The following is a 24,504-nucleotide window of genomic DNA, read 5'->3' as shown; positions in this document are numbered from 1 at the left end:
GCACACACACACACACCCACACCCACATGGCTGGTGGCTCCATGTCAGTGAGGCAGTGGAGTCTGCTCTGGGTTTTAGTCTCACCTTTTAAGAAGCTGTCGAAGATGCGGAACCTATTTTAGGAATACAGCACAGGTGACATAAATCTCGGTCTGAACTTGACTGAGCATGTGTGAGGTCACATTATTGTTCCTACCATGTGGCAGCTAAGAAAGCCTACTTTTCCAGTATCATTCTGGATGTAGCTACCCAGCAGAGCTTTTCCGAGTGGTGATTGGACTCTTGTCATCAGGCCAAGAAACCTTTTGTCTGACACCTTTGGCAGCCCACTGTGACAACTTTGGGAGGCTCTTTAGGGACAAAATTAACTGTGGCATCCAACTTGGTCCAAGTCCAATAGAGGTGTCCAGAGCACTGTCTGTTCCATCTGTACTGGATTAGTTTCACTTATTGCGGATGTGATATGGACAAGCTGCTTAAGAAATGCAGCTGGTCACCTGCTCCCTTCACCCTTGCCTATCTTGGCTTCTTAGATCTAGCTATGAGGGGTTGACTGGGTGGGTCTAGGAAGTGGTTAATCCTTCCCTGGAATAGGGTGAAGGGGGCAGTGGTGCATCCTCTCCTTAGGAAGTCTTCCTTGGACCCAGAAGTGTTAAATAACTATCGCCCAGTGGCAAATACCTCTTTTTTGGCCAAGGAGCTCAAGAAGATAATGGCTGTTCAACTAGAGATGTAAAATTTCTGGAAATTTTGAAGCCATGAGGGGAAAAAGTAATTTTTCATGGGAGGGTTTGGGGGGGAGAGGGGAACTTTTTGGAAAAATTGAAAAAATGCATTATTAGCACTTTTTATAGATTGAAAGTCACTTTGTTACTTCAGGAACATAAAATGTAATTATATACAAATTGGTTCATTTGCATAAAATGGTACATTGGCATAAAATTATCACATTTGGTATATTAAAAGTACATTTTATTCAAACCATTATTACAAATTGAATTTACTTTTTAAAAAGTTTTCCTTTTTTTTGTAACAAATGGAGCTGCAAGCTCCTGGACTGTAAGGAAAGCCTGAACCATAAGGAACCTGTTTGGTTTTGACAGTTTATGAGGAGCAGGGAAAAAACATTTTTAAAAAAAACAAAACAAGAAACCATCAACATTAATAACAAAGAAAATTATTTATGTCTCTGCTGGTCCTTCACAGTGTCAAACAGACATAAAGCGCCCATTCCCATAAAAAGAACTGAGAAAAAGGGGGGACCAAGATTCAATGAGTATGCAGGAAATTTAATCAGACTCATTTTCTGAGCTGTAGCTATCACTATCAATTTGAGTCTCTGCTTCTGCTTCGTTATGCTTGTCATCATCATAGTTATCATGGACTTCTAAAAACTGAAGGTTTGCCCAGATTGAAACAAGCTTCCCTGCCCTTTCACATGTCAGTTTATTTCTTGATTTGGTGTGAATGTTTCCAAACATAGACCAGTTTCTTTCACATGCAGTAGAAGATGGAGGAATCTGAAAAAGGCGAGAAGCAAGAGGATTCAGAGGCTGTGTTTTGCAAAGACCTTGCCACCATTTTGCAGGAGGGATATGTTTGGCAGGATGCCCAACTACATCCCTGGACCAAATCCCTGAAGATGTTCTGTATTCTGCAACATTTGAAAGTCCTTTCCAACATCAAATCCTAAGTGTGATGCTTTTTTTGTAATCCAGTCAAATGCAGTAGCGGTGCTATCACCACTTATATTTCCTTCTTGAAATCTTGGATCCAACAGATTTGCAGCAGCATGAATTGGATGGCAACAAAATTCTTCCCTTTTTAAAATAAAATATTTCACTTAGTTAATTGAAATTAATTTAACTTAATCTAGTGGCTAGCTTGCAAGTAAACACTAAGTTATGGTTGGGGATGGATAAAGCATCAGATTAGTAGGAATTACATTATGATTTACATAAGGGTTATGAAGACAAACTAATGCAGTTAAAATATGGTTCAATTTTCTGAAATCAGATAAATTTAAACTCTTGCCTTTCAACTCTTACCTTATCCCCCTCTAGGATGCACACCTTAACGTGGTGAGGGGGTTTGAGAGTGTTGAAGAAGCTGAGAGCAATGCCGTCAGGAGTCTAGACCAAGAGGCTAGACTCCTAGCAGGGGCACCCAAGACGGAATGGTCAAAGCTGAGACACCAGACTAAGATGCATCCAGACTCAGAGGAAGGCAATGGTAAACCACCTCTGAATACCTCTTACCATGAAAACCCTATGAACAGAGTATCCAAAATGCAACACGAGATAGTGCTGGAAGATGAGACCCTTAGGTCAGAAGGCACTCACTGAGCTACTGGGGATGAACAAAGGACAAATACAAGTAGTGCTGTGACTAATGATGCAGCTGGGTCAAAGCCAAAAGGAAGCCCAGAGGCTGATGCGCACAGATGCGAAAGGGGAGTCCGGAGTTATACAACGCACACAATAGGAACATGGAATGTGAGACGCATGAACCAGAGAAACTTAGAAATTGTCAAGCAAGAAATGGAACATATCAACATTACAATACTTTGTGTGAGTGAATTAAAATGGACAGGAATGGGACATTTTCAATCAGGCAACTACACAATATTTTATGCAGGAAATGAGAAATTAGGAAGAAACGGGGTTGCTTTAATAGTGAGAAGTGATGTAGCAAAAACAATTAAGAGCTATAACGCAAGGTCTGAGCGAGTGATATCAATGAGATTAAATGGGAAACCTATTAACATAACCATTATCCAAGTCTATGCTCCAATGGCAAATGCAGAAGAAGAGGAATTCTAGAGATTTTACACAGAAGTACAGGAAGAAATTGATCACACACCAAAATAAGATGTGCTGATAATCATGGGGGACTGGAATGTAAAAGTTGGGAACAGAGAAGAACTAGGAATTGTGGGGAAATGGGGCTTAGGAGATAGAAATGAAGCAGGAGAAAGACTTACTGAATTCTGTGGAGCCAATCGTTTGTTTCTTGCAAACACATTTTTTGAGCAACCTAAAAGATGACTGTATACGTGGACATCACTAAATGGTCAATATAGGAATCAAACTGATTATATAATACCTAGCAGAAGATGAAGAAGTTCCATACTTTCTGTGAAAACAAGACCAGGAGCAGACTGCGGTACAGATCATGAACTGGTCATATCAAAAATCAGAATAAAGCTACGGAAGAACAACAAAGCAATCATAATGCCAAAATACAATTTAAATAACATCCCAGAAGAATATAAAGATCAAATAAGGAACAGATTTGAGGCTTTAAACCTAGTTGACAAAGAACCAGAAGAACTATGGAATGAAGTTAGAGACATTAACAGGGATGAATGGAAAAAGACAATACCTCTAGTTAAAAAGAGAGAAAGACCTCAATGGATGACTGAAGAAACTCTTAAAATGGTTAAAGAGAGAATGAAAGCAAAAGCAAAAGGAGATAGAAACACAGTTAGAACCCGAAATGCAACAATACAGTAACTAGTAAGTAGGGACAAAGAGAACTATTACAGTAGTTACTGTATAGAAATAGAAGAGGACAACAAAAAAAGGTAGAACAAGAGCCATATTCCAAAAGATTAGAGAAATTAATGGGAAACTTAAACCAAGGGTAGGGATGTTGAATAATCAAGAGGGAAACACACTGACTGACCAAGATGAAATAAAAGGAAGATGGGAGCAATACACTGAAGAACTCTACAAAAGAGATGCCAGGATGACAGATTCATTCATGGAGGAACCATATGATTAAGAACCTGAAATTCTGGAATGTGAGGTAGGAACTGGTCTTTAAATACTGGGAAGAAACAAATCACCAGGAACAGATGGCATACCAATAGAGTTGCTACAAGCTACTGAGATGGAATCTGTCAAATTTTGAGAAAAATTTGTTAACAAATACGGAAAACTAAACAATGGCCCACAGACTGGAAGCGTTCGATATACTTCCCAAATGCAAAGAAAGAGGATCCCAGGGAATGCAGTAATAATCGAACTATTGCCTTAATATCCCATGCAAGTAAAGTAATGCTCAAGATTCTACAACAAAGGCTCTTACCATATATGGAGCGAGAAATGCCAGATATTCAATCTGGATTCAGAAAGGGAAGAGGCACCAGAGATCATATGGCAAACATATGTTGAATAATGGAACAGACCAAGGAATTTCAGAAGGAAATTACCCTGTGCTTTATAGATTACAGCAAAGCCTTTGATTTTGTAGATCATGAAAAACGATAGAATGTTTTTTAAAAAATGGGGGTGCCACAGCATCTGATTGTCCTGATGCGCAACCTATACTCTGGACAAGAGGCTACTGTAGAGATAGAATATGGAGAAACTGATCAGTTCCCAATCAGAAAGGGTGTGAGACAGGGTTGTATCTTATCACCCTATTTGTTTAATCTGTACGCAGAACATATCATACGGAAAGCGGGATTGGACCAAGATGAAGGTGTGAAAATTGGAGGGAGAAATATCAATAATTTAAGATATGCAGACGATACCATACTACTAGCAGAAACCTGTAATGATTTGAAACGAATGCTGATGAAAGTTAAAGAGGAAAGCAGAAAAGGAGGACTACAGCTGAACGTCAAGTAGATTAAAGTAATAACAGAAGATTTATGTAACTTTAAAGTTGATAACGAGGACATTGAACTTGTCAAGCATTATCAATACCTCGGCGCAGTCATTAACCAAAATGGAGACAATAGTCAAGAAATTAGAAGAAGGCTAGGACTGGTGAGGGCAGCTATGAGAGAACTAGAAAAGGTCCTCAAATGCAAAGATGTATCACTGAACACTAAAGTCAGGATCATTCAGACCATGGTATTCCTCTCTATGTATGGATGTAAAAGTTGGATAGTGAAAAATGTGGACAAGAGAAAAATAAACTTACTTGAAATGTGGTGTTGGAGTAGAGCTTTGGACTGTGAAAAAGACAAATAATTGGGTGTTAGAACAAAGTAAACCAGAACTATCACTAGAAGCTAAAATTATGAAACTGAGGTTATCATATTTTGGACACATAATGAGAAGACCTGATTCACTATAATAGACAATAATGCTGGGGAAAACAGAAAGGAGTCGAAAAAGAGGAAGACCAAACAAGAGATATGTTGATTCCATAAAGGAACCCACAGACCTGAACTTACAAAATCTGAACAAGGTGCTTTACAACAGATGCTATTGGAGGTCACTGATTCATAGGGTCACCATAAGTTGTGATCGACTTGAAGGCACACAACAACAAAAACCTTTCAATTAATTATACTTTCAGCTCCTTTTTGTTGCTCTGTACTTTCTTCCAGTCCTTTGAGGCCTAGTCAAGAGGACAGAACAAAGCAGATCCACCCACAAGCAAAAAAGGAACTGAAACCCTTTTCCTTCTCTTTTGACAACGGCAGTGCCCCCTAGAGGCAGAAATGCATCTTGCTCTTGCATTTGAGAGTTGTATTCTCAGTTTGCAACCTAGGAGTTCCTTGTCCTCGGTGCACAGAAATTGTAATAATGTGATACTGTACATAGTTTTTAGAAATCATTTGGAGAAGTAAATATATGAACCCCTTATGTTAAACATTTTATTTATGATGCTAAAATAAAACATTCCATAATCTATTTTTTCTTCATTTTTTTCAATTTTTCCAGTTTTTCGGGGGGAAAAAAAGGCTTCGGAAAAAAACTGGGTTTTTTTGTGAAATTTTCTGCTTTTTTTCCTGGGCCTTTACATCTCTAGGTTCAACTTTGGGAAGCTTGGAGGACACTGAATATCTGGATCCATTTCAGTTTGGCTTTAGGCCCAGTCATAGCACTGAAACTGCCTTGGTCGCCCTGGTTGATGATATTTGTCAAGAGAGAGTTGGGGAGAGTGCAACTCTGCTCATTCTTCTTGACCTCTTAGCGGCTTTTGATACCATTGGCTATGATACCCTTCTGCAGTTGCTCAAGGGGGTGGGGGTTGGGGGCACTGTACTTCAGTGGTTCTGCTCCTATCTCCAGTAATGTTTCCAGAAAGTAGTTATGGGAGGCTTCTGCTCAACACCATGGATGCTTTCCTGTGGTGTCCTGCAAGGTTCCTTCTTGTCCCCCATGCTATAACATCTATATGAAGCTGCTGAAAGCAGTCATCAGGAGATTTGGAATGAAATGTCACAGATATGTGGATGACACCAATATGCAGATGACTCAGCTCTAGCTCTCTGTGCCATTTGAATCAGGAGAGGTAGTTGAGGTGCTAGACAGGCATCTGGAAGCAGTGATGGGCTGGATTGGGTAAAAAAAACTGAAGATGAATCCTAAAATGACAGAAGTGTTACGTGTTTCAAGTTCTTGAGGCCAGGAGTAGGGTTGCCAGGTTGGAAGCATCCCAAAACCTGAGATGTCACAGGGCAGGCCCTAGCGAAGTCACGGGGTGGATCCTAGTGATGTCACAGGGCAGGCCCTAGTGACTTCATTAAGCATGATACATTAGTATCAAAAAAGAATGCCTTTCCTGTCCAAAACTCCTCTCAACTTCTATGCAAGAACCTAGTAAATTCTTTGCAAACTTCAAGAGATGGAAACCTAGGGATACTGGGAGGGGTGTGTAGAGAGAGAGACAGACAGAGAGAGGGGGATTTCTCTAAAGGACAGATCTGTCCTTTTTACGTGCTAAATGAACATTAACACTAGCTGCACTAAATAATATAAATTAATGAATTATTTAAATCACTGATTGCATCTTAGAGGAGTACAGGAGCATGAAATATGGTCTATCCAGATAATAAATCCAGTATCTTGCATAAATACCTAAACGTTCAGATATGATGAAGATTAAAGTCCTGCAGGAATTATTTTAGGTAACTGTGGTAATCCTTAGGAGAAATAGTTCTTTCGCTATGCACACCACGGTGTACATTCTCATTACCCTCAGCTTAAGCCAATAACATTTTTCTAAATCCTGTGATGTTAAAATCTAAAGCTCTCCTATAAAATTTTACTAATTTATAAATGATATATTATAGATTATTTACAAACCTTCTGAAATATCTTTGCCTTATGCTTGAAGCACTAGTAGTCTCATTTAAAAATCCCTCCGCTTTTTACCTTTTCTAGGTTTATTCACTCTTTCATACATGCTTCTTATTTTAAAATGTGTTGTCCTGGAGTCTCCAAGCACTAGAGGCCTAAACCCAAGTATGGAACACATCTCTTCTAGTCTAGCACCGGAAAATACACCAGGGCAGTTGTTCCACAGAGTCTACAAACTTTTAATAATTATAGATATGCCATTCATTAATTAGTGTATGGTGTGTGCATCACCAGCAGCATCTTAAGATAAAAGGAGGGGCTGTGTACCTGAGCTTCAGGTGTATGAGGTGCGTAGGGAGCTGCCTGTCACCAATCTATGACATCTATCTCTGTACTGCCTACACTGACTGGCAGCAGCTGCCCTGGGTTTCAGGCAGGGAGTCTTCCCAAGCCACACCTGGAGATGAACCTGGGACCTTCTACATGCAAGGCAGGTGCTCTGCCCACTCAGCCACAGTCCTTCCCCAGGGAGTGTGGGGAGTTTCAGAGGGGGGAGAGGATGCCAGGGGTGGCCCAAGGCATGTTTGAGAGAGAAGGGAAACCGGGGGAGGTGGCTGTTTTGGCAGGAGCCTGAAGTCAACCTGCAAAAGGTGTGGCATGAGAGGGTGCCCACCTGCATTGACCCAAGTGTGTGAGGAGGGGTGGGCAGGCTTCTCTCTCCCTGTTCAGGTTTTTTTGGGGGGGATGGGGAGCGGGAGACTATTAGAGGGCAGTTAATCCAGACAGCTCCCTGTCAGTCCTGGGGAGAGAGCAGCACCAAGAATCAAGGGTGGCTCTCTAGTCCTCATGGAGGATGGTAGGTTAAGAACCTAAGAAGAGCCCTGCAGTGCTGGATCAGGCCAATGGGGGCTCATCCAGTTTAGCACATCCTCTTTTCACAGTGGCTGCCCAGCTGCCCATTATGGAAAATCCAAGTAAGCAGGACCAGGGTGCAAGAGCGCTCTACTGAGGAGGGGCCGTAACATGAGGTGGCACTACTCCTCATTGAGGAGGGGGTGCTCCTGAGAGGCGCCTCCATCCTTTTCACGTGACACACCCAGAGGTGGGTACCCAAAAAAGGGGTAGGGGCCCATCATTACCTGCTCCCTCCTTTCCTTCCTTCCTTCCTCCTTTCCTGGCCTGGCAGCCCCTTCTCTCAGGACACAAAGGAGACCAGGAACAGCCACTGCTGCTGGAGCCCCGCCTCCTCTCTCTGAGCAGCGGTCAACCCAGCGAACGGGCTGCCTTGTTGCCCAGCGCCAAGCAGCTCTGGCGGCCACATACGAGATGAGGAGCCCGGTGCGTGGCCATGTGAGGGGGTGGGGACAGAACACCAAGACATGTGCGGGGATGGGGCCAGGCCCCTGGACTGATGGGAGGGACAGGGAGCCGATTCTGCCAGGAACGTGGCGCTGAGGGGGAGGGGGGCAAGCCGGACCCGCCTGAGGAGCTGAATGTGTGAGCAGCTGGGCAGCCACGCCACACCAGAAAACTGGAGATCCAGGGAAGGGGGTGATTTGGCCAGGGAGGAGGTCTGGTAACCCTAGCCAGGAGATGGGAAGACGGCATGTTCTAGATGGGGTTCCACTTCCCCGGAAGGAGTAAGTTCATACCTTGGGAGTACTCCTCAATCCAGCACTGTCACTGGAGGCTCCAGTGGCCAGGAGTGCCTATTTCCAGCTCCAGCTTGTTTGCAAACTATGGCCCCTTTTGGACTCAGATGACTTTGCAACAGTATTCTGTGCTCTGGTAACTTCCAGATTGGGTTATTGCAATGCACTCTATGTAAGGCTGCCCTTGAAGACAACTTGAAAATTTAAACTGTTCCAAAATGCAGCAGCCAGATTACTGGCTGGGGTTCCTTTTGGAATTCATATGACCCCTCTTCTAAAACAGTTGCATTGGTTGCCAGTTCGTTTCCAAGCCCAATTCAAGGTGCTCATGTTAGCGTTTAAAGCCCTAAATAACTTAGGCCCCAAATAGCTCAGAGATTGTCTCTTTCCCTATAGACCCTCTTGGGTGTTAAGATCAGGAGAGGGGGCCTTCTTGGTAGTTGCACCACCCTCAAAGGTTTGGGGCATGGTGACTGGGAGACGGTGTTCTCTATGGCAGCCCTAAGCTGTGGATTCCCTCCCTACAGAGGTGTGTCTGGCACCTTTGCTATACAGTTTTTGGCAAATGCTAAAGACACACCTCTTTACACTGGCCTTCGGCTCCTGAGATGTATGTTTTCAAAACCCATCCTATTCTTATGATTGAAATGTTTAATTCTTTTTAATATTGTATTTTAGATTTTGTCACCCGCCCTAGGACTTATTAGTCAAGGATGGGCAAATTATCATCATCATCATAGTCACTGTCATGTTGCTAACAGATTAAAAACAGATATGGAAATTGCAATAAGGGAAGAGATGCCTTGAGCTTTCTGTTCTTTCACATTTCAGTCTCATACTGATAGATTTTTCAGTTGTTCTCTGGAAAGACGTGAAAGTTCCTGGTTGGTGTGTGTGGGGGTAATTAAATCAATAACAAAACTAAAACTACTTAGGATAATTGTCCACTATTTCATCATAGTATAAATTAGTTTGTGATTGATACTCTTTCTTTGAAAGGATTTGGTTCACTTCAGAAGAGCTGCATTTCAGTTTTTACCATTGAGTATTTTCACAAGTAATTTGTTAAACTAGTTTCATTTTAACTCATCCAATAATAATTATAACACACATGTTTTGTTTTGAATTTTTTTTCCAATAACAAAGCTATCATAGGTTTGTTTGTTTTTAATAATCCCAAGAAGTACATTGATAGCAAGAAGGGGACTGTGAGAGGTACAGCTGACATTGAAAGGGTGGTTAGCAACTTTATTATTCAGCAGGTCAATTACAGGTCTGAACTCTGATGCAACAAGCCAAATCCTCTAAATAAGCATAAGCAGTTGAGAAGTAGGGATACTTGATATTTGCAGACACTTGCAGTATACCTTGTAGTTGCTCAAAGTGTCTGCCTCTGCATCTCTTCCTTCCCCCACGTCCCCTCAAGGGTCCACAGACCTTATGTGGGATAGGAGAAGGGGAAAAATCAGTGGCAGGCACTCCAGCTCCCTGGTGGGGTGATCTTTCCCGTTAAGAAGTGGACTGGGACTAGTTCCAGCATCAATTTCTCCCAGTGAAAATGCCCTATGGAAAATGCCCTATCTTCCTGCCAGGGAGGCAGCAAGTTGTAATCCCAGCCCCCTCTTTGGTGGGAGCTGGAGCCTTTTGCATGCAAAACATATGTTCCATCACTGAGCTGTTGTCCCTCCTCAATGTTAGTGTTAGATGTGTTTCTCCAAGTGCAATCACCTTGAGCAAAGAAGTCTCATACCGTAAATGGTAAGAAACGCACAGAAATTGATGTTCGAAAAGAATGCTAGGCATCCATTGTGATTTTTGAATCATTGTTTGAATCTCAGGAATAGGACAGTAACATAAAAATGTGTGTCTTCCTCTCCCCCCCCTTCCCTTAAAAAATGATTAGAGTTTAGGGAAGAAAGTTAAGACAACTGAGACTGAACCATGAAGTACTTGATGTATTATTTCTTTTATGTATCCCTCAATATGCCAACATTTTGGTTTCAGGTAACACTTTTGTCAAGAAAGAGGCAAAATATTAGGATTAAAACATTGCTGTTCAGTATTCTAAAATATGCAGTGTCCTTTGGAAGACAAGATGTCAACAGGTTTAGAACAATGATTTGTTAGTTTTCTTGTAGAAATAGTGATGCTATGCAGATGTATTGCTGCAACTTCATAACAGAGTGGCAGACTGTTTTATAAAGCCAAGAGATTACAAAGGTCCACTTTAACCTTTTTTTCCCTTCCTGGCAGGTGTCCCACTGGCCTGAGGCCAGAGGCTGTGAGCATACTGCAGCCTGTGGTTTACACCAGAATGCAGACCCGACACTCCAGCTGGCTGCATATAATTACAGTGATTGCAGTCTGGCAACTGGAGTTGCACTACAGAAATGTGATAAATTTAAAAATGTATTACCAAGTTGAACATTTTATAAATATATCTACTTTCCCCTCTTTACAGATATGATATCTGCACATATAAAAACAAGCCTTGTGGAACACTGGGTAAGGTTGCAAAATGTAACCTATATGGGTATTTATTTTCTTGAATATTTCAGTTTTTGCTACTGATTCATTAGACTTCATTTCTTGAAAGATGATTTCCTGACATTCATATTTATGTGGAAATTGTATCTGAAAACATGTTTTGCTTGGAAGAAGCGATGGTTATAATATATAAATGGTTATTTTTGATAGCTATGTCACTTTAAAAGCCGTGAATGCGATCAAAGCTACAATTAAAAGGGGGTACAAGGGAAGCTCACATTGCTTTCTTCCTTATGAAGATCACTCTGATAGATTCCAAATAAAGAGCACGAAAGAGAGAGAGAGATCAGAAATGTTAATTGTAAAAATGTGTTTAAGAAAGCATGCACTTAACTGATTATCCTGTGTGGAGTAGAAGCCTATATTTACCTCAAAGCCATCTCTGAATTCTTTATCATCATCATCATCATTATTATTTATTAGATTTATTAGTTGCTTGATACCCAAAGGTCTCCAAGTATATCATACTATAAAAACAAAACAATAAAACAACAACACTTCCACACAGCCACAGGAAGCTTTGGGAGCATACTAATAGCAATTGTGGTTGTATTGTGTTTTTGATGCTATTTTCTGTGCCTTTTAAAGTAAAATGTGCCTGTAAAGTACACTGAAAGAAAAAGAGAAAGTTTTCAAGAATATATGTGTGTGTGCTACTCCTTTACAATTTTGCTCAATATTAAATTGTAACTTTAGGATTTTTTCGGCATCATCTAAAAGTACTCGAGAGCCCACCAATCAGAAATAGAGCCTGCAACAACTCCCCATGATCCGTGGTACTGTGGAGGCAGTCAATGACATGGTGCCAGTTTGGCCACTCCCCCAGCATACCCCTGTGTTACAACACACATAGAGCACATACAGAGTCACCACAGTGCCCCCAACTTGCAAAAACCACAGTGGCACACTCCATAGGGCATGCTGTTGGGAAGGAGGAGACAAGAGTTCAAGGCTCACCATGGGAAGGGGAGAATGCCCCCAACACTAACACTTGGCATGTTAAAGGGGGGGAAACACCAATTGTATCTGGAATGATGGAAGTACTCTGAACTCAAACCCACACTGTGCATACCCCAGAGCAGCTCCCAAACCACTTAGTCACAACAGACACCAAGCACACACATCGTGGATTATTTGCTTTCCCTCTGTGCCCCCAGCCCCAATATCCAATCATAGGCACACAGGATGCAGGAGGAGCTCTGGTATGGTGGAATTTACATCTTGCATATTGGGGACCCCTAGTTTACATCCAGGAAACACCCCATAACAGGACAGTGGATGGGGGTCCCCACATCCACCTAAGCCAATCAGGAAGAGTGACCTATGGAGTAATAGTCTTAACCCTGCATGGACTAACCAACCCTTGTGCTTCCCCCTAATGGGACCATCCACCACCTCTCCATGTTGCCTGATAGGCCAGTCCAGCAGGGCTTAGCATCCCACCTCCTCCTCATCACTCAGCATCACACCTGCTCCCTCAACATCTTTACCCTTCCTCATCCCTCCCCATCCGTCTTCTCTCTCACAACTGACTACCTCATATAGCCTGGCAATATTATGGGCACCAGAGAGACCTACCCCCTCACAGCCCAGAGAACCTCAGCAAATAAAGCAGGGGCCAGTGCCCCTGAGCTCATGAAACTCCATTCCTGTCTCAAAGTCTTCTGAAGCTGCTGAGCCAGATTAAACTAGGGCATAGGGTCGCTTTCAACCACTCCTTGCCAATTCCGCAGCAACATAAAGTCAATGTCTTTATTGATTCTAAACTGGGATGGAGAAGATTCTGAAACAGAAAGACAGGAGGAGCTGTATGAGGATCCCACAGCTGGCTCTGCCTGTGATACTCACACCAGGGCCACCACCTGTCAGGATCTCGGTTTTTATTTGTTCTGTCACACGATCCCACTGCTAGGCAGCAGCACCAGTTACTCCCTGTAAACAATACTGCTAGAGACTTCGCCTTAGTCTCCCTATGGCTTGTTACTTTGTGTCTGGGTGTCCTTGCTTCTCCACAACCCCCTTGTATCTTTGTCTATAAAGTATACAATCCTGGGTTGCTCTGGCTACTTGACGATGTTACAATATCTCCCTTCGCCGCTGCCACCACTTATTTGATACAGCTTCCCTCCAGCCTTGGTAATTACCCTGCCCTCCCTTCTGGTCTGTGTATTCCCAGCCAAGGATCAGGCTTTTGGTAAACAAATAAAAGTATTTATTTGATAACACCAGGAAATAAGATTACTTTAGGAATGTTCAACAAGCGTATGGTTTCATATAGTGTCACTCTTTATGTTTCCAGTCATATATATTCTGCCTAAATACCAGCCAAATATAATCCAACCCACAACCAACTCCAATCCGCACTCCACAACCAACCGCCAACAACTCCCCCCCCACTCAACTGTCATCCTCTCATTTATACCTTCAGCCGTTCAAACACTCAGCCAATCATCATCCAACATTCTCCAACATTCTAGCCCATGTACTCCTCCCTCTTACTCAGTCACTTACCTTATATTACTTAATAAACCCGCACTTACCATATTTACAGATATTAAAATACAGGGACATCACAAGCTGCAAATCAGTTACTCCAGCAGGATTCCTGTGCCTTGGACAGTGGCTCAATAGAGATCAGGGCAACAAGTGTAGTGTCTGTTATGGCATCATTACTATGCTAGGAATACCTTACCTGTGCATAACTGTCTGTCATGGAACTTGCAAGAGTACATGAGTCAGTCTGGAGAATGTAGGTCAACAACCCCATGGAGGAACAACTGGAAACATCCTGGTCACTGCTGCTGGTCAGGAACTGGGCCAAAGTGGGTGCAGCCTCGATCCTGATCCTGCAATGAGAGACCCAGAATAACAAACAATAGGAAGTAACCGGAGCATGTAGTCTCTGAATCTGTGTGCACAGAAAGTGTGTGTGAGAGAAGAGGGAGTGGTGCCATCAGGTGCAGTGCCAGTGTCTCATACTGCCCCATGGGGGAGGGGGAGACTGCAGTGACTGAGCATACATACCCATTCTCCCTTGGGAATTGCCATGGTCTTCAGTGGGTATGTTGTTAGTTTGTTGTGCTCATGAGTGTTTGGCCTGCACTGACACTGCCTGGCCTTTGTCAGCAGAGTTTATCTGCAAGGGAGGATGGGTGCCTCCCCTTTTTGTTGGAGGGGGAAGTGTGTTAGAGAGAGACAATTCAGAGGAGACAAATATTTACATATGGTATAGGTACTGGGGAGGAAGAAATATGGGAGGCAGTTGCAGCAGTTGAACCGTACAGCATTTGTTCACATTTCCTTCACTTGCCTGTTTATGGTCCTTTGTCCTAATGGGCCTAATTGTAGAAGTATGTCAGGATTCCCAAAGTGAAGGATACCTGTAAGGATTCTTGGCAGAGAATTGTTAGGAATATGCACAAGTTCTCACAGGAGGCACTGAGGATGCAGTTTTAACCCCTTCTACTTTTGTATTGATTTCAGTGGCAGGCGAAATACTTACACTAACCCCTGATCTAGAGGTGTTTGCTCCCTCGTTGAGGGTGTGTCAGTTTACTGACACAGCTTAGGATGTAGCATAACTGTGCTCTGCCCTTTTTTGTAGCATAATTGTGCTCTGCCCTTTTTTTACCCACTTTAGTCATGGAGCATTACTTGCAGAGCCTTCTGCCGTGTCCCAAGAGGTTTCTACAGATGAATGTTTTGTTTCACTGGCATATCATCCTTTCTGCTTGTGGAATGTTATTTCTGCTAGATCAAAATGCCACACACTTATTACATCTGCAGCTTAGAATTGCACCCCGAGTTTCTCCCTGAAATTACATTTCTATTGATCAGGCATTCTTGTTTCAATATAAAATGATCTTGAGTATCCATGGGAGAGGTAAGAGAATCTGCTGCTGAACAGACCTTTGGATTTTCCCCCCATTCCCTTGTCCTTGCACAGGGAGCCATGTAAGGAGCTATGCGTATTAAGTTGCCTTCATGGAGTGTGTCTACAGCTGTTTTGTAGCTGCAGGAAATAATTTTTTCTTCACATCTGTCTAGCACCTGGTACAGATGCTTAGACCAGGTGCTGTGCTCTGATTTTGACCTCTGTTGTCTTCTCAGACCTAAAAGCTTTGTCAGAATTTCAAATTATTAGCTTGGTCTTGTGGCCTGCCTTAAGACATTAAGTGTGTCTTAAGATTTAATTCCTGCTGGTGCATAAACAAATTGAGTCCCCTAAGGGTCTGTCTGCGTACAGTGAGCTGCAGAAGCTCTATGTTGGTTCTGCCTCCTTCCCTTTCCAAGTACCAACAGGTTCTGAGGGCAGCAGCTGCCTTCCTTCCCAGCTTATAATTGTTTAGGAGCCATCACTGCCCACCTCTTTTACATACCCAACGTTTTCAACCCAGGTCAAATTTGGAGCATGTGGCATCCATGCCGTTGTTAAACAGCAAGTGGTGCTGGGAAGGAAAGTGTGAGGAGAAGGCTCCAATGACTGTGATGTAGATACAGGGGAAAGGGAGGAGGAAGCATCAGGGCCCTTCTCAACCTGCTGTGTTGCTCTGTGGTTGGTCAAATATAATGTTACACAGATGTTACTGTGCTCACCCCAGGAGCTTGATACTGGAAAGGGGAATTTTCCATGACTTCATGCTTTAGAGAACCTGCTTCCAAAGTTCAGTCTGATGTCAGAAAAAAGACTCCTCCCCTCTAGTCATGACCATGGCAAGCACAAATTATGCCTGGCTACTAAGGCCAGCCAACATCAGTGAACCCTGACACACACACACATTGCTATTACCCCTTTTTATCTGTAGTTATTTAAATAGACTGGAAAGAATAACATGTTTGTAACCTTCACCTGTCAGATATTACAGTTGGTCAAATAATTTCCACCTACTTTACTAGAGCTTCTTTTGTTTGTTTTCATTTTGTCCCAGTCTTATCATAAGAGATCAGGGTCAGTGACAATTATATAGATTAAAAATGTATTCAAACATAAAGCATCAGGCTGCCCTCTTCGTATCTTACTCATATCTACTTGATTCCAGCTACTGAGAGCTAATTCAAATAATATGAACATATTCCTAAGGTACTCAAAACTTAGGTCTTGGTGAGTGTAACAAGAGTGGCGGAATGAAGCCTCAGATAATATTGCTGTATAGGCTGCTGTTCCACAGATTTCATGCATAGGTTATGTCAGGTTTATTGAACGTATGAATCCCTTCCCACAACAAAAAGTCCCAAAGCAATTTTCAACAAAAATAAAATACAGTAATAAAAATACATAAACATTTAGAATAAAAACATCCAGTCAGTGGTGCTGTCTAAATACCCAGTAAAACAAAACATCTTTGCATGGAGCTGCAATGATGACAAAGGTGGTGCCAGGCAGGCCTCCCTGGAGATGACATTTCCCACATGGGGAGTTACGTAGCAATTTTAGTTAGCAGAGTTCTCCATTGAACTAAGGAATCACAGAAGGCTAGCAGGGAGCAGGGTTTCTATGAAGTAATGATCTTTTCTACACCATGCAGGGCTTTATGGATTAAAATAATAACCTTGAATTGAACAGGAAAGGGTACAAACCTAGTGTAAACCCTGGAGCATATGAGTAATCTTGGTCCCTTGTGACACATCCCTATTAAGATAATTTTAGCATAATTTGGGTTACTGTTTTCATAATATAATTCAGTGCTAAAAGTATCCCTTTTCACTCCTTGTTTTGTAGCAATAGTTTTCTAGGGCACATAATCCCCTAGGACATGTTAGGTTGCAATCCAATACACGCTTACCTGGGAGTAAGTCCCATTGAACTCAATGGAGTTTACTTTTGAGTAGACATGTAATGGATTGTAGCCTTAATGGTTTTTCCAGATAATAGTCCTCACGGAAGAATATCTTTTAAGGCTGTAGCAGGTCAATCCATCAATAGTGGTAACATATTAACATTGTATCCTGAGTAGTATTGAAGAGCATTTATAATACTTCTAAATGTCTGAAGTTTTTATTCCATGTAAAAAAGGTTTGAGAACGGATGTATAATAGTGAAAATTTAATTTCAGAAAACTTTGATGAGCAGAAGTCTCCATGGTTTAGTAAATGTAGTTAACATTTCTTTATCTGCAGTTGGTGTGCTGAATTTTTTGTTTTCATAAAAATTCCTAAAAATATACTACTTGGGGTTTTTTTGTAGCTAAAAATGTTTCTTGTATGCTTTATGAAGCCACTAAACTTAAACAGATCTCTGTAGAAAAATAATGTGGACACATTTTGCTTTCTGCAACCTCAAGAATGTTAAAATAGAAATGCTTGCATGAATTCCCTCTCCTGGCTCAAGTTACTAGGTGGTCCCAAGTTACCAGAAGTAAAATTTATAAATCTAACCCCTAGTCTAGACATTTTCCAGCAGTGACTGCAGTTCAAAAAATAATAATGTCTAGCCGGCAAAGTGAAATTCCCCCCAGTGATTTTGCAACGACTAGAAAGTTAACCTTTTGCCAACTGCTGCTTCTATGCATGGAGGTTATTAAAAAGAATCCAGGCATTTATAACTAGGGCTTTTAAGATTGAAACACCTTGGCATGACCCTTTGTGTCTCCTTTTGTTTGTTCAGGCTTGGCCTCTGTTGCTGGAATGTGTGAGCCTGAAAGGAGCTGTAGCATTAATGAAGATATCGGCTTAGGTTCTGCTTTTACCATTGCACATGAGATTGGTCACAAGTGAGTACATTTTTAAATCTTTATAAATCTTACTTTAATGATCTATTTCTTCATTCTCTCATACTTACTGCTTCTTCTATACATAAAATTATCCTAATGATTCACTTAATTTTTCCCTGTTCACTAACAATTTAACAATCACTTAACAAAAGATTTATTGCTTTAGCACATACAGTAAATACTCAAGATGAGATATGCCAATAGGGTATTGCAATGCACTTTATGTGGGCTGCTTTTGAAGATGGTCTGGAGGTTCATCTGGTGCAGAATGTGGCAACCGGAATGTCTGGTATGACTGTAACAACTCAAACTACATCTATCTTGAAGCATCTGCACCAGTTGCATATTTGTTTCTGAGCCTAAATCAAGGTGCTTACATTAACCTAAACAACTTGGGCTCCAAATATTTGAAGTTCTTCCTTCCATATGTGCCAGTTTGGGTCTGAGATCAATAGAAAAGATCTTGTTGGTAGTGCTGCTGCCCTCAGAGGTCGGGGGGTGGGGAGTGGCTCATGACAGGGCCCTCTCTGTGACAGCCCTAAAACTAGTGAACTCCTCATAGAAATGTGTCTGGTATCAACACTGTTACATTTCTGATGTACCTGTTTACACTGGCCTTTGTAAGTGAAGTATGAACTTTTATTTATTTATTTATTTATTTATTTATTTATTTATTTATTTATTACTTAATTTATATCCCGCCCTTCCTCCCAGCAGGAGCCCAGTTCATGAGCAATCAACTAGCCATAACACAACAACAATAATAAAACAGATGCAACTAATGGCACCATTTATAGGGAGATAGCAATAGCGAATTGAGTTTGGGTATCCAGATATAAAAAAATATTGATACAAAAGTTAATAAAATAAATAAAAATGTCCAACTTTTATCTTGCACAATTAGTATATATGTATAAAACAATACAGGAAAAATAAAAGCTAAAAGCATGTCAACTAATATAGCCAACAATGTTGTGACTAGCCAAATGTGACATACAAATACTTAGATAGTGAAATACCTAGATTAGTTGACATTATGATATATTAGCTTTTAGACGATTTTATTTGTTACTATTTTCACTGTATTACTAATTGTTCAAGATTAAATTTGGACATTTTTATTTAGTTATTTTATTAACTTTGGTATCATTATTTTTTATATCTGGATACCCAAACCCAATTCTGTATTGCTACCTATTTGTGTAGGTTGGGTTTATATTTCCTTGTTCTTTTATACCATTTTATAGGGAGTACAACTAAAAGCTCATACTTCATTTACAAAGTTCTTAACACAATAAGAGTTTCCACAAAACAGTTCAACCATCAGCAAGGCCCAAATACATATAAAATGGCTTTAAAAGAGGATTAGACAGATTCATGGGGGATAAGGCTATCAGTGGCTACTAGCCACGATGGCTATGCTCTGCCTCTGTAGTCGGAGGTGGTAAGCTTCCAAATACTAGTTGCTGGAAACTGCGGGAGAGGAGAGTGCTCTTGTGCTTAGGTCCTGCATGTAGGTTTCCCATAAACATCTGGTTGGCCACTGTGAGAATACGATGCTAATCTAGATGGGCCAGTGGCCTGATCCAGCAGGTTCTTCTTATGTATATACTAAATTCTCATTTTAACAATATACTATGCATACAATAGATAATCATAACAAATACATGTATCAGTGCCCTGAAACTACAGTGGAGTACTGTTAAAAATCTGTTTCAACTGTGTTCGGTCTTTATCAAGAAATAGAAGTTTTAAACTTCTCCCCTTGTACTTAGATGAGGCAGCATGCGAATCTGAGACTCATGCCTTCTGGTCCTCATCACAACAAAGCTATCATTTATCATTTATTGTTATATCTATGCATTCAACTTCAGTATTAAAAATCAGGTTGGCAGGTTCCTCTGAGGTCAAGACATGGTAGATAGATGTTCTTTTATCTACTAACCTAGCATTAGCCAATATCAGGCTCACTTGGGTTGCTTCCTAATGGGTGGCTCCTAATGATACCATATATTGCTCTTCTGTTATAAGCCTTATATCTGAAGCTATACATCAGGGGTGGCTAACCTGCAGTCCTCCAGATAGTGCCCATCATTCCTGACTGTTGGCCATGCTGGTTGGAGCTTTTTGGAGTTGGAGTCCAACAACATCTGGAGAGTCACAGACTAGCCACCCCTCCTATAAATAATTAGCTAAAATCTCTGAAATTCATTTTGTGAATGTAATACATAGCAACTATATATTTTGTAAGTGCTTATAATGTGTAACAGTACATTTAATGTGAAAAGAGTATCCAATTCTGTATCTACATTCACAGATTACAAATGGGACTTGCAACAAAATGTTGACATATGGAGTGCTATTGTTCAGTTTTCTAGCCGGTCAGCCATGCCTTCTTTCAGGGTACACCATTCCATTTTACCTTTCTCCCCCAATTTCTGGGTCACCCCACAAGCAGAAGCTCAGTATTATTTAATTATTTATAATTTATTTATTTATAAGCATTACTAATGCTTAAGATTTAAAAATGTAAATAGTATACAAAAATACAACATAAAAACAATTAAATATCATAAAAACAGAGATACAGACATTTAAAAAATCATAAAAACAGAAATTCAGTAATAACAGGATCCAATCTTATGAATTAGGGAAAGCCTGGGCAAAGAGTCTTTGCAAGACATCTGAATGAATTTATGGACTATGTTTTATGTATAGCAGAGGGAATGGCATTCCAGAGTGCAGGAGCAATAATATAAAATGTTTTTTCTTGGTCACAACCTTGTGATATCCTTTGGCGTATGCTGTCATAGGTAAAAGTTCCCCAGATAATGTAAGTGATCTTAGACAGGTCTATACAGGGACTGGAGGTCCCATGGTAACCTGGTCCCAAGGAACTTAGAGTTTTATGTGTTAGCAACAAGACCTTGAACATGGCCTGGTAACTTATTAGGCAGCTAATTTACTTCTCTCAGCATAGGTGCTAATATATGCACATCCAGATGCTCTATTTAGCAACCTGGTGCTACACCCAGACCAGTCTCAAGGGAAATCCCACAAAGAGCACATTACAGTTGTGAGGTAACCAGTGCATGAATAATGATGGCCAACTGTCCCTGCCCAGGAAAGGTTGTAATTGATGTACCAACCTAAGCTGATAATAGGTGCTTCTGAGGAAGGATATTACCTGGCTCTCCTGTAACAAAGGTGAGTCTAGGAGCACCCCTAAACTATGTACCTGTTCCTTCAGAAGGAGTGGAACCTCATCCAGAATTGGCAAATTGCTGAACTTATGGTCCTGGGAACCGCTCACCCACAGAGTGTCTTACCATGATTCAGTCTAATTTTGTTGGCCATCATCCGGTCCATCACTGCATCCAGGCCCAAGTTCAAAATAGTCACAGCCTCTTCTGATTCAGACATCAGAGAAATAGAGCTGAGTGTCATCAGTGTACTGATAACATCTTTCCCCATATCTCCTAATGACTGCTTTCATGGCTTCATATACAGCTCTGGGGAGAAAATACTGCCCTTCAGTGCCCACAGCAGAACTGCTAGGGGACAGACACATCATATCACAACACTATTCTCTGCACTTGGCCCCATAAGTAGGAGTGGAACCACTGTGACACAATGCTACCAGTTCCAACTCAGAGAGAGAGTACAGGAAGATATTGTGGTCAGCAGTATTGAAGGCCACTGAGAGTGCAAGCAAGAGCAACAGAGTTGCACTTCCACTATCCCTCTCCCAACAAAGGTTGTCCATCAGGGCAACCAAGGCCCATTCTGTCTCAAAACTGGACTTAAACCTAGACTGAAAAGGGTCAACATAATCAGTTTCCACCAAGAGTGTCTGCAGCCAGACTGCCACCACTGTCTTAAGCACCTTACCCCCAAAATGAGCACCTCCAGCATCATCAGCTATGCTGCCCAACAAGATCAGCCTCAAAAGAACTTCTCTCTATCCCGTCAGTCAAAACAGCCAGACTGGTGAGGACTAGAGAGAGGGCTTTTTCAATTGTGGCCTCCACCCTGTGGAACTCCCTCCCAAATGATCTCTGCCATGACCCCTGTATAATGAGTTTCCACTGAGCCATGAAGACCTGGCTCTTCAGGCAGGCTTTTGGGGTGGGCTAGATTTTATCATCATTGTTTTCAGATTTTTAATGTCTATTATATTTGTATGCCTATTTTGTATGTTGCCCAGAGTGGCTGGATAGCCAGCCAGATGGGCAACTAAGAAATTCAATAAATAAATAAATAAATTGGTAGTTGTGACCAGGCAATAGTTGTTGAGTATCTCAGGGTCCAGGGAAGGCTTTTTTAGCCTGCCGCACTACTGCTACATCAGCCATCCCCCCCTTGGGCAAAACTGTGGTAACCACTTCCTGACACCCTTCCCCCAACTAGCTTGATTAAGCCATCTTGAAACAGCTCATTTGATAGCTCAGAGCTCCTTGGAATACTAGGGAACCCTCTGGGCTCCAGAGTGTCGGAGGGGGCACTCAGAAGCCAATCTTGTTGACAGCTTGGTGCACCTACCATTCTATAGCATAACCAAGGCGTCTATGCGATTGTCAGTTCTGGCTCCTGGAAAATCTCCCCAAGCATTCAGAAATCCCTCAGATTACATAAACCTCCCTAAAGGATCTCCCATCTCTGCAGGGGTGAACTGGCACTGTAAGATCAAACTTCACCAGATAATGATCCAACCATGACAATGGAGCTAATTCAAACACACCCATATCCAGACCACCCCTCACACCCAAACCACAATACCAAATCAAGGGTGTGCTCTGCCCTATGCGTTTGCCAGTGACAATTTGAGACAGCCTTGTGATTGTCATGGTGGCTATGAAGTCCCAAGCTGGTCCAGTCAAAGTAGCCTTGGTGTGGATATTGAAATCTTCCAGAAGCAGTGTCCTGGGGTTCTCCAACAACACCACATTTGAGACTACCTCCACTAGCTTGGTCAGCTGGTTGATACATGAACAGCAGCCCCAATCAGTCCTGCTGGTCCAGTGCAAGGTACAGGCCCTCATAGATCATCCCGGGATGGCGAAGTTTCTTGGTGAATGAGATGGAAATTATGTGGCCACTGAAAATGGGTTGTTTGGGGATTTATTGATTTTCTGTCTCCTTGGGTTTTCTAATTCTGCAAACCTTGTAAATCCCTCAAGCATTCTGATACCTCTCTCTTGCAATTTTGTCTACATAGCTGTCATAACTCAGCATCTGAATTGTTATTAGCAATTATTAGTGGTATATATTAGTAGTTTGTGTTGCCAGCTGTGAATACATTTCTCTCATAGTGAGGTACATTTATTTTTCTGCTGCAGATAAAGAGGAGGTTGTCATCTGCATGTTCTGTTGGCTGGTTGGCTATTTCCCCCCCTTTTCATTGTTTCTCTCCTTTCTACCAGGGCTGTGGAGTCGGTATGTCAAACCTTCGACTCCGACTCCAACTCCTCTATTTTTCTACTGTCTGACTCCAGCTCGGACTCCTCTATTTTTCTACTGTCCGACTCCAACTCCTTCATAAATGGCAAGCGTATATTAATTTTTCTACTGTCTGACTCCGACTCTGACTCCTTCATAAATGGCAAATGTATATTAATGTATTAATATTAATAAATTAATATTAATATTAAATATTAATTTTATTTTGAAGTCGGAGTCAGTACATTTCTACTGACTCCAACTCCACCCAAAATTGCTTCCGACTCCGACTCCACCCAAAATTACTTCCGACTCCACCCAAAATTACTTCCGACTCTGACTCCACGACTCCGACTCCACAGCCCTGCTTTCTGCACTCCTTTATTGAATAAGTGAAGAATTCTAATAATGTTTATCGACAGTAAATCAGTACTTCTGCTTGAGTAAATATACACATTTTAGAAAGTCTTCATCTTTAATGTAATTCAATACTGATGACTTAAAGATGCCCATGGTAGTCTGATTTTTTAAAAAAAATATCTTAGATGGTAGAAATTCTGGGGAATCTCTGATAACTTAAATTAGAAGAATTTAATAGCTCCCCACAAGAGGAAATATTTTTTTTGAATAGGTCAGTTACTTTTTTTGAACATGAATGAAATCTCTTATTGCAGAATAAATGAGTGTATACTTTCATAAGGACCGTTTAGTGTAGTTTGATCATCAGTTGCAGCCCCATCGAAAAAGGTATTACCCCAGCTGTTTTGTGATTCTTTTCTGTTGAACCAACAGTTATCAAGATTTTAAAATCTTTAATGTTTCCCCAAAGTAGATGCTTCTGTCATAGAACCTGTTACCAAATCCTTCCACATATGGTTCCTCTCAATCTGCCCTTCCAATTTTCCTGCCTGACATTTACACTTTAACTTTGCCAGCCACATATATGAGCTAGTTATCTAATGAGTATTTTCTTCCTGCTATTCCATCATTTTGTGGTATTGACTTTTCTTTCAGAACCTTCCTGAAAGGAAGTGAGAATCTCAAGCACAACTTGAAGCTCAAGTTTATCTTCATTGAAAATAATTATATTATTTTAATTTTTCCTAGGGA

The 24,504-nt window shown here is 41.3% G+C and overlaps 1 protein-coding gene across 7 annotated transcripts in view; it reads left to right on the top strand.

Annotated features, from left to right (window-relative positions):
- The window catches only part of ADAMTS6 (ADAM metallopeptidase with thrombospondin type 1 motif 6), a 241,066-nt gene that overhangs the window by 81,139 nt on the left and 135,423 nt on the right, over positions 1 to 24,504 (top strand). For all 7 annotated transcript variants that reach the window (XM_061619209.1, XM_061619173.1, XM_061619218.1 and 4 more), the window contains 2 exons: positions 11,160 to 11,203; positions 17,850 to 17,955. In XM_061619209.1, coding sequence (XP_061475193.1) covers positions 11,160 to 11,203; positions 17,850 to 17,955 — 150 coding nt within the window. The remainder of the gene's footprint in view (positions 1 to 11,159; positions 11,204 to 17,849; positions 17,956 to 24,504) is intronic.

This window comes from Rhineura floridana, chromosome 1, assembly GCF_030035675.1.
Source record: "Rhineura floridana isolate rRhiFlo1 chromosome 1, rRhiFlo1.hap2, whole genome shotgun sequence".
Taxonomy (NCBI): Eukaryota; Metazoa; Chordata; class Lepidosauria; order Squamata; family Rhineuridae; genus Rhineura; species Rhineura floridana.
The sequence above is the reverse complement of the archived record's forward strand: the minus strand, read 5'-3'. Positions and strand labels throughout refer to the sequence as shown.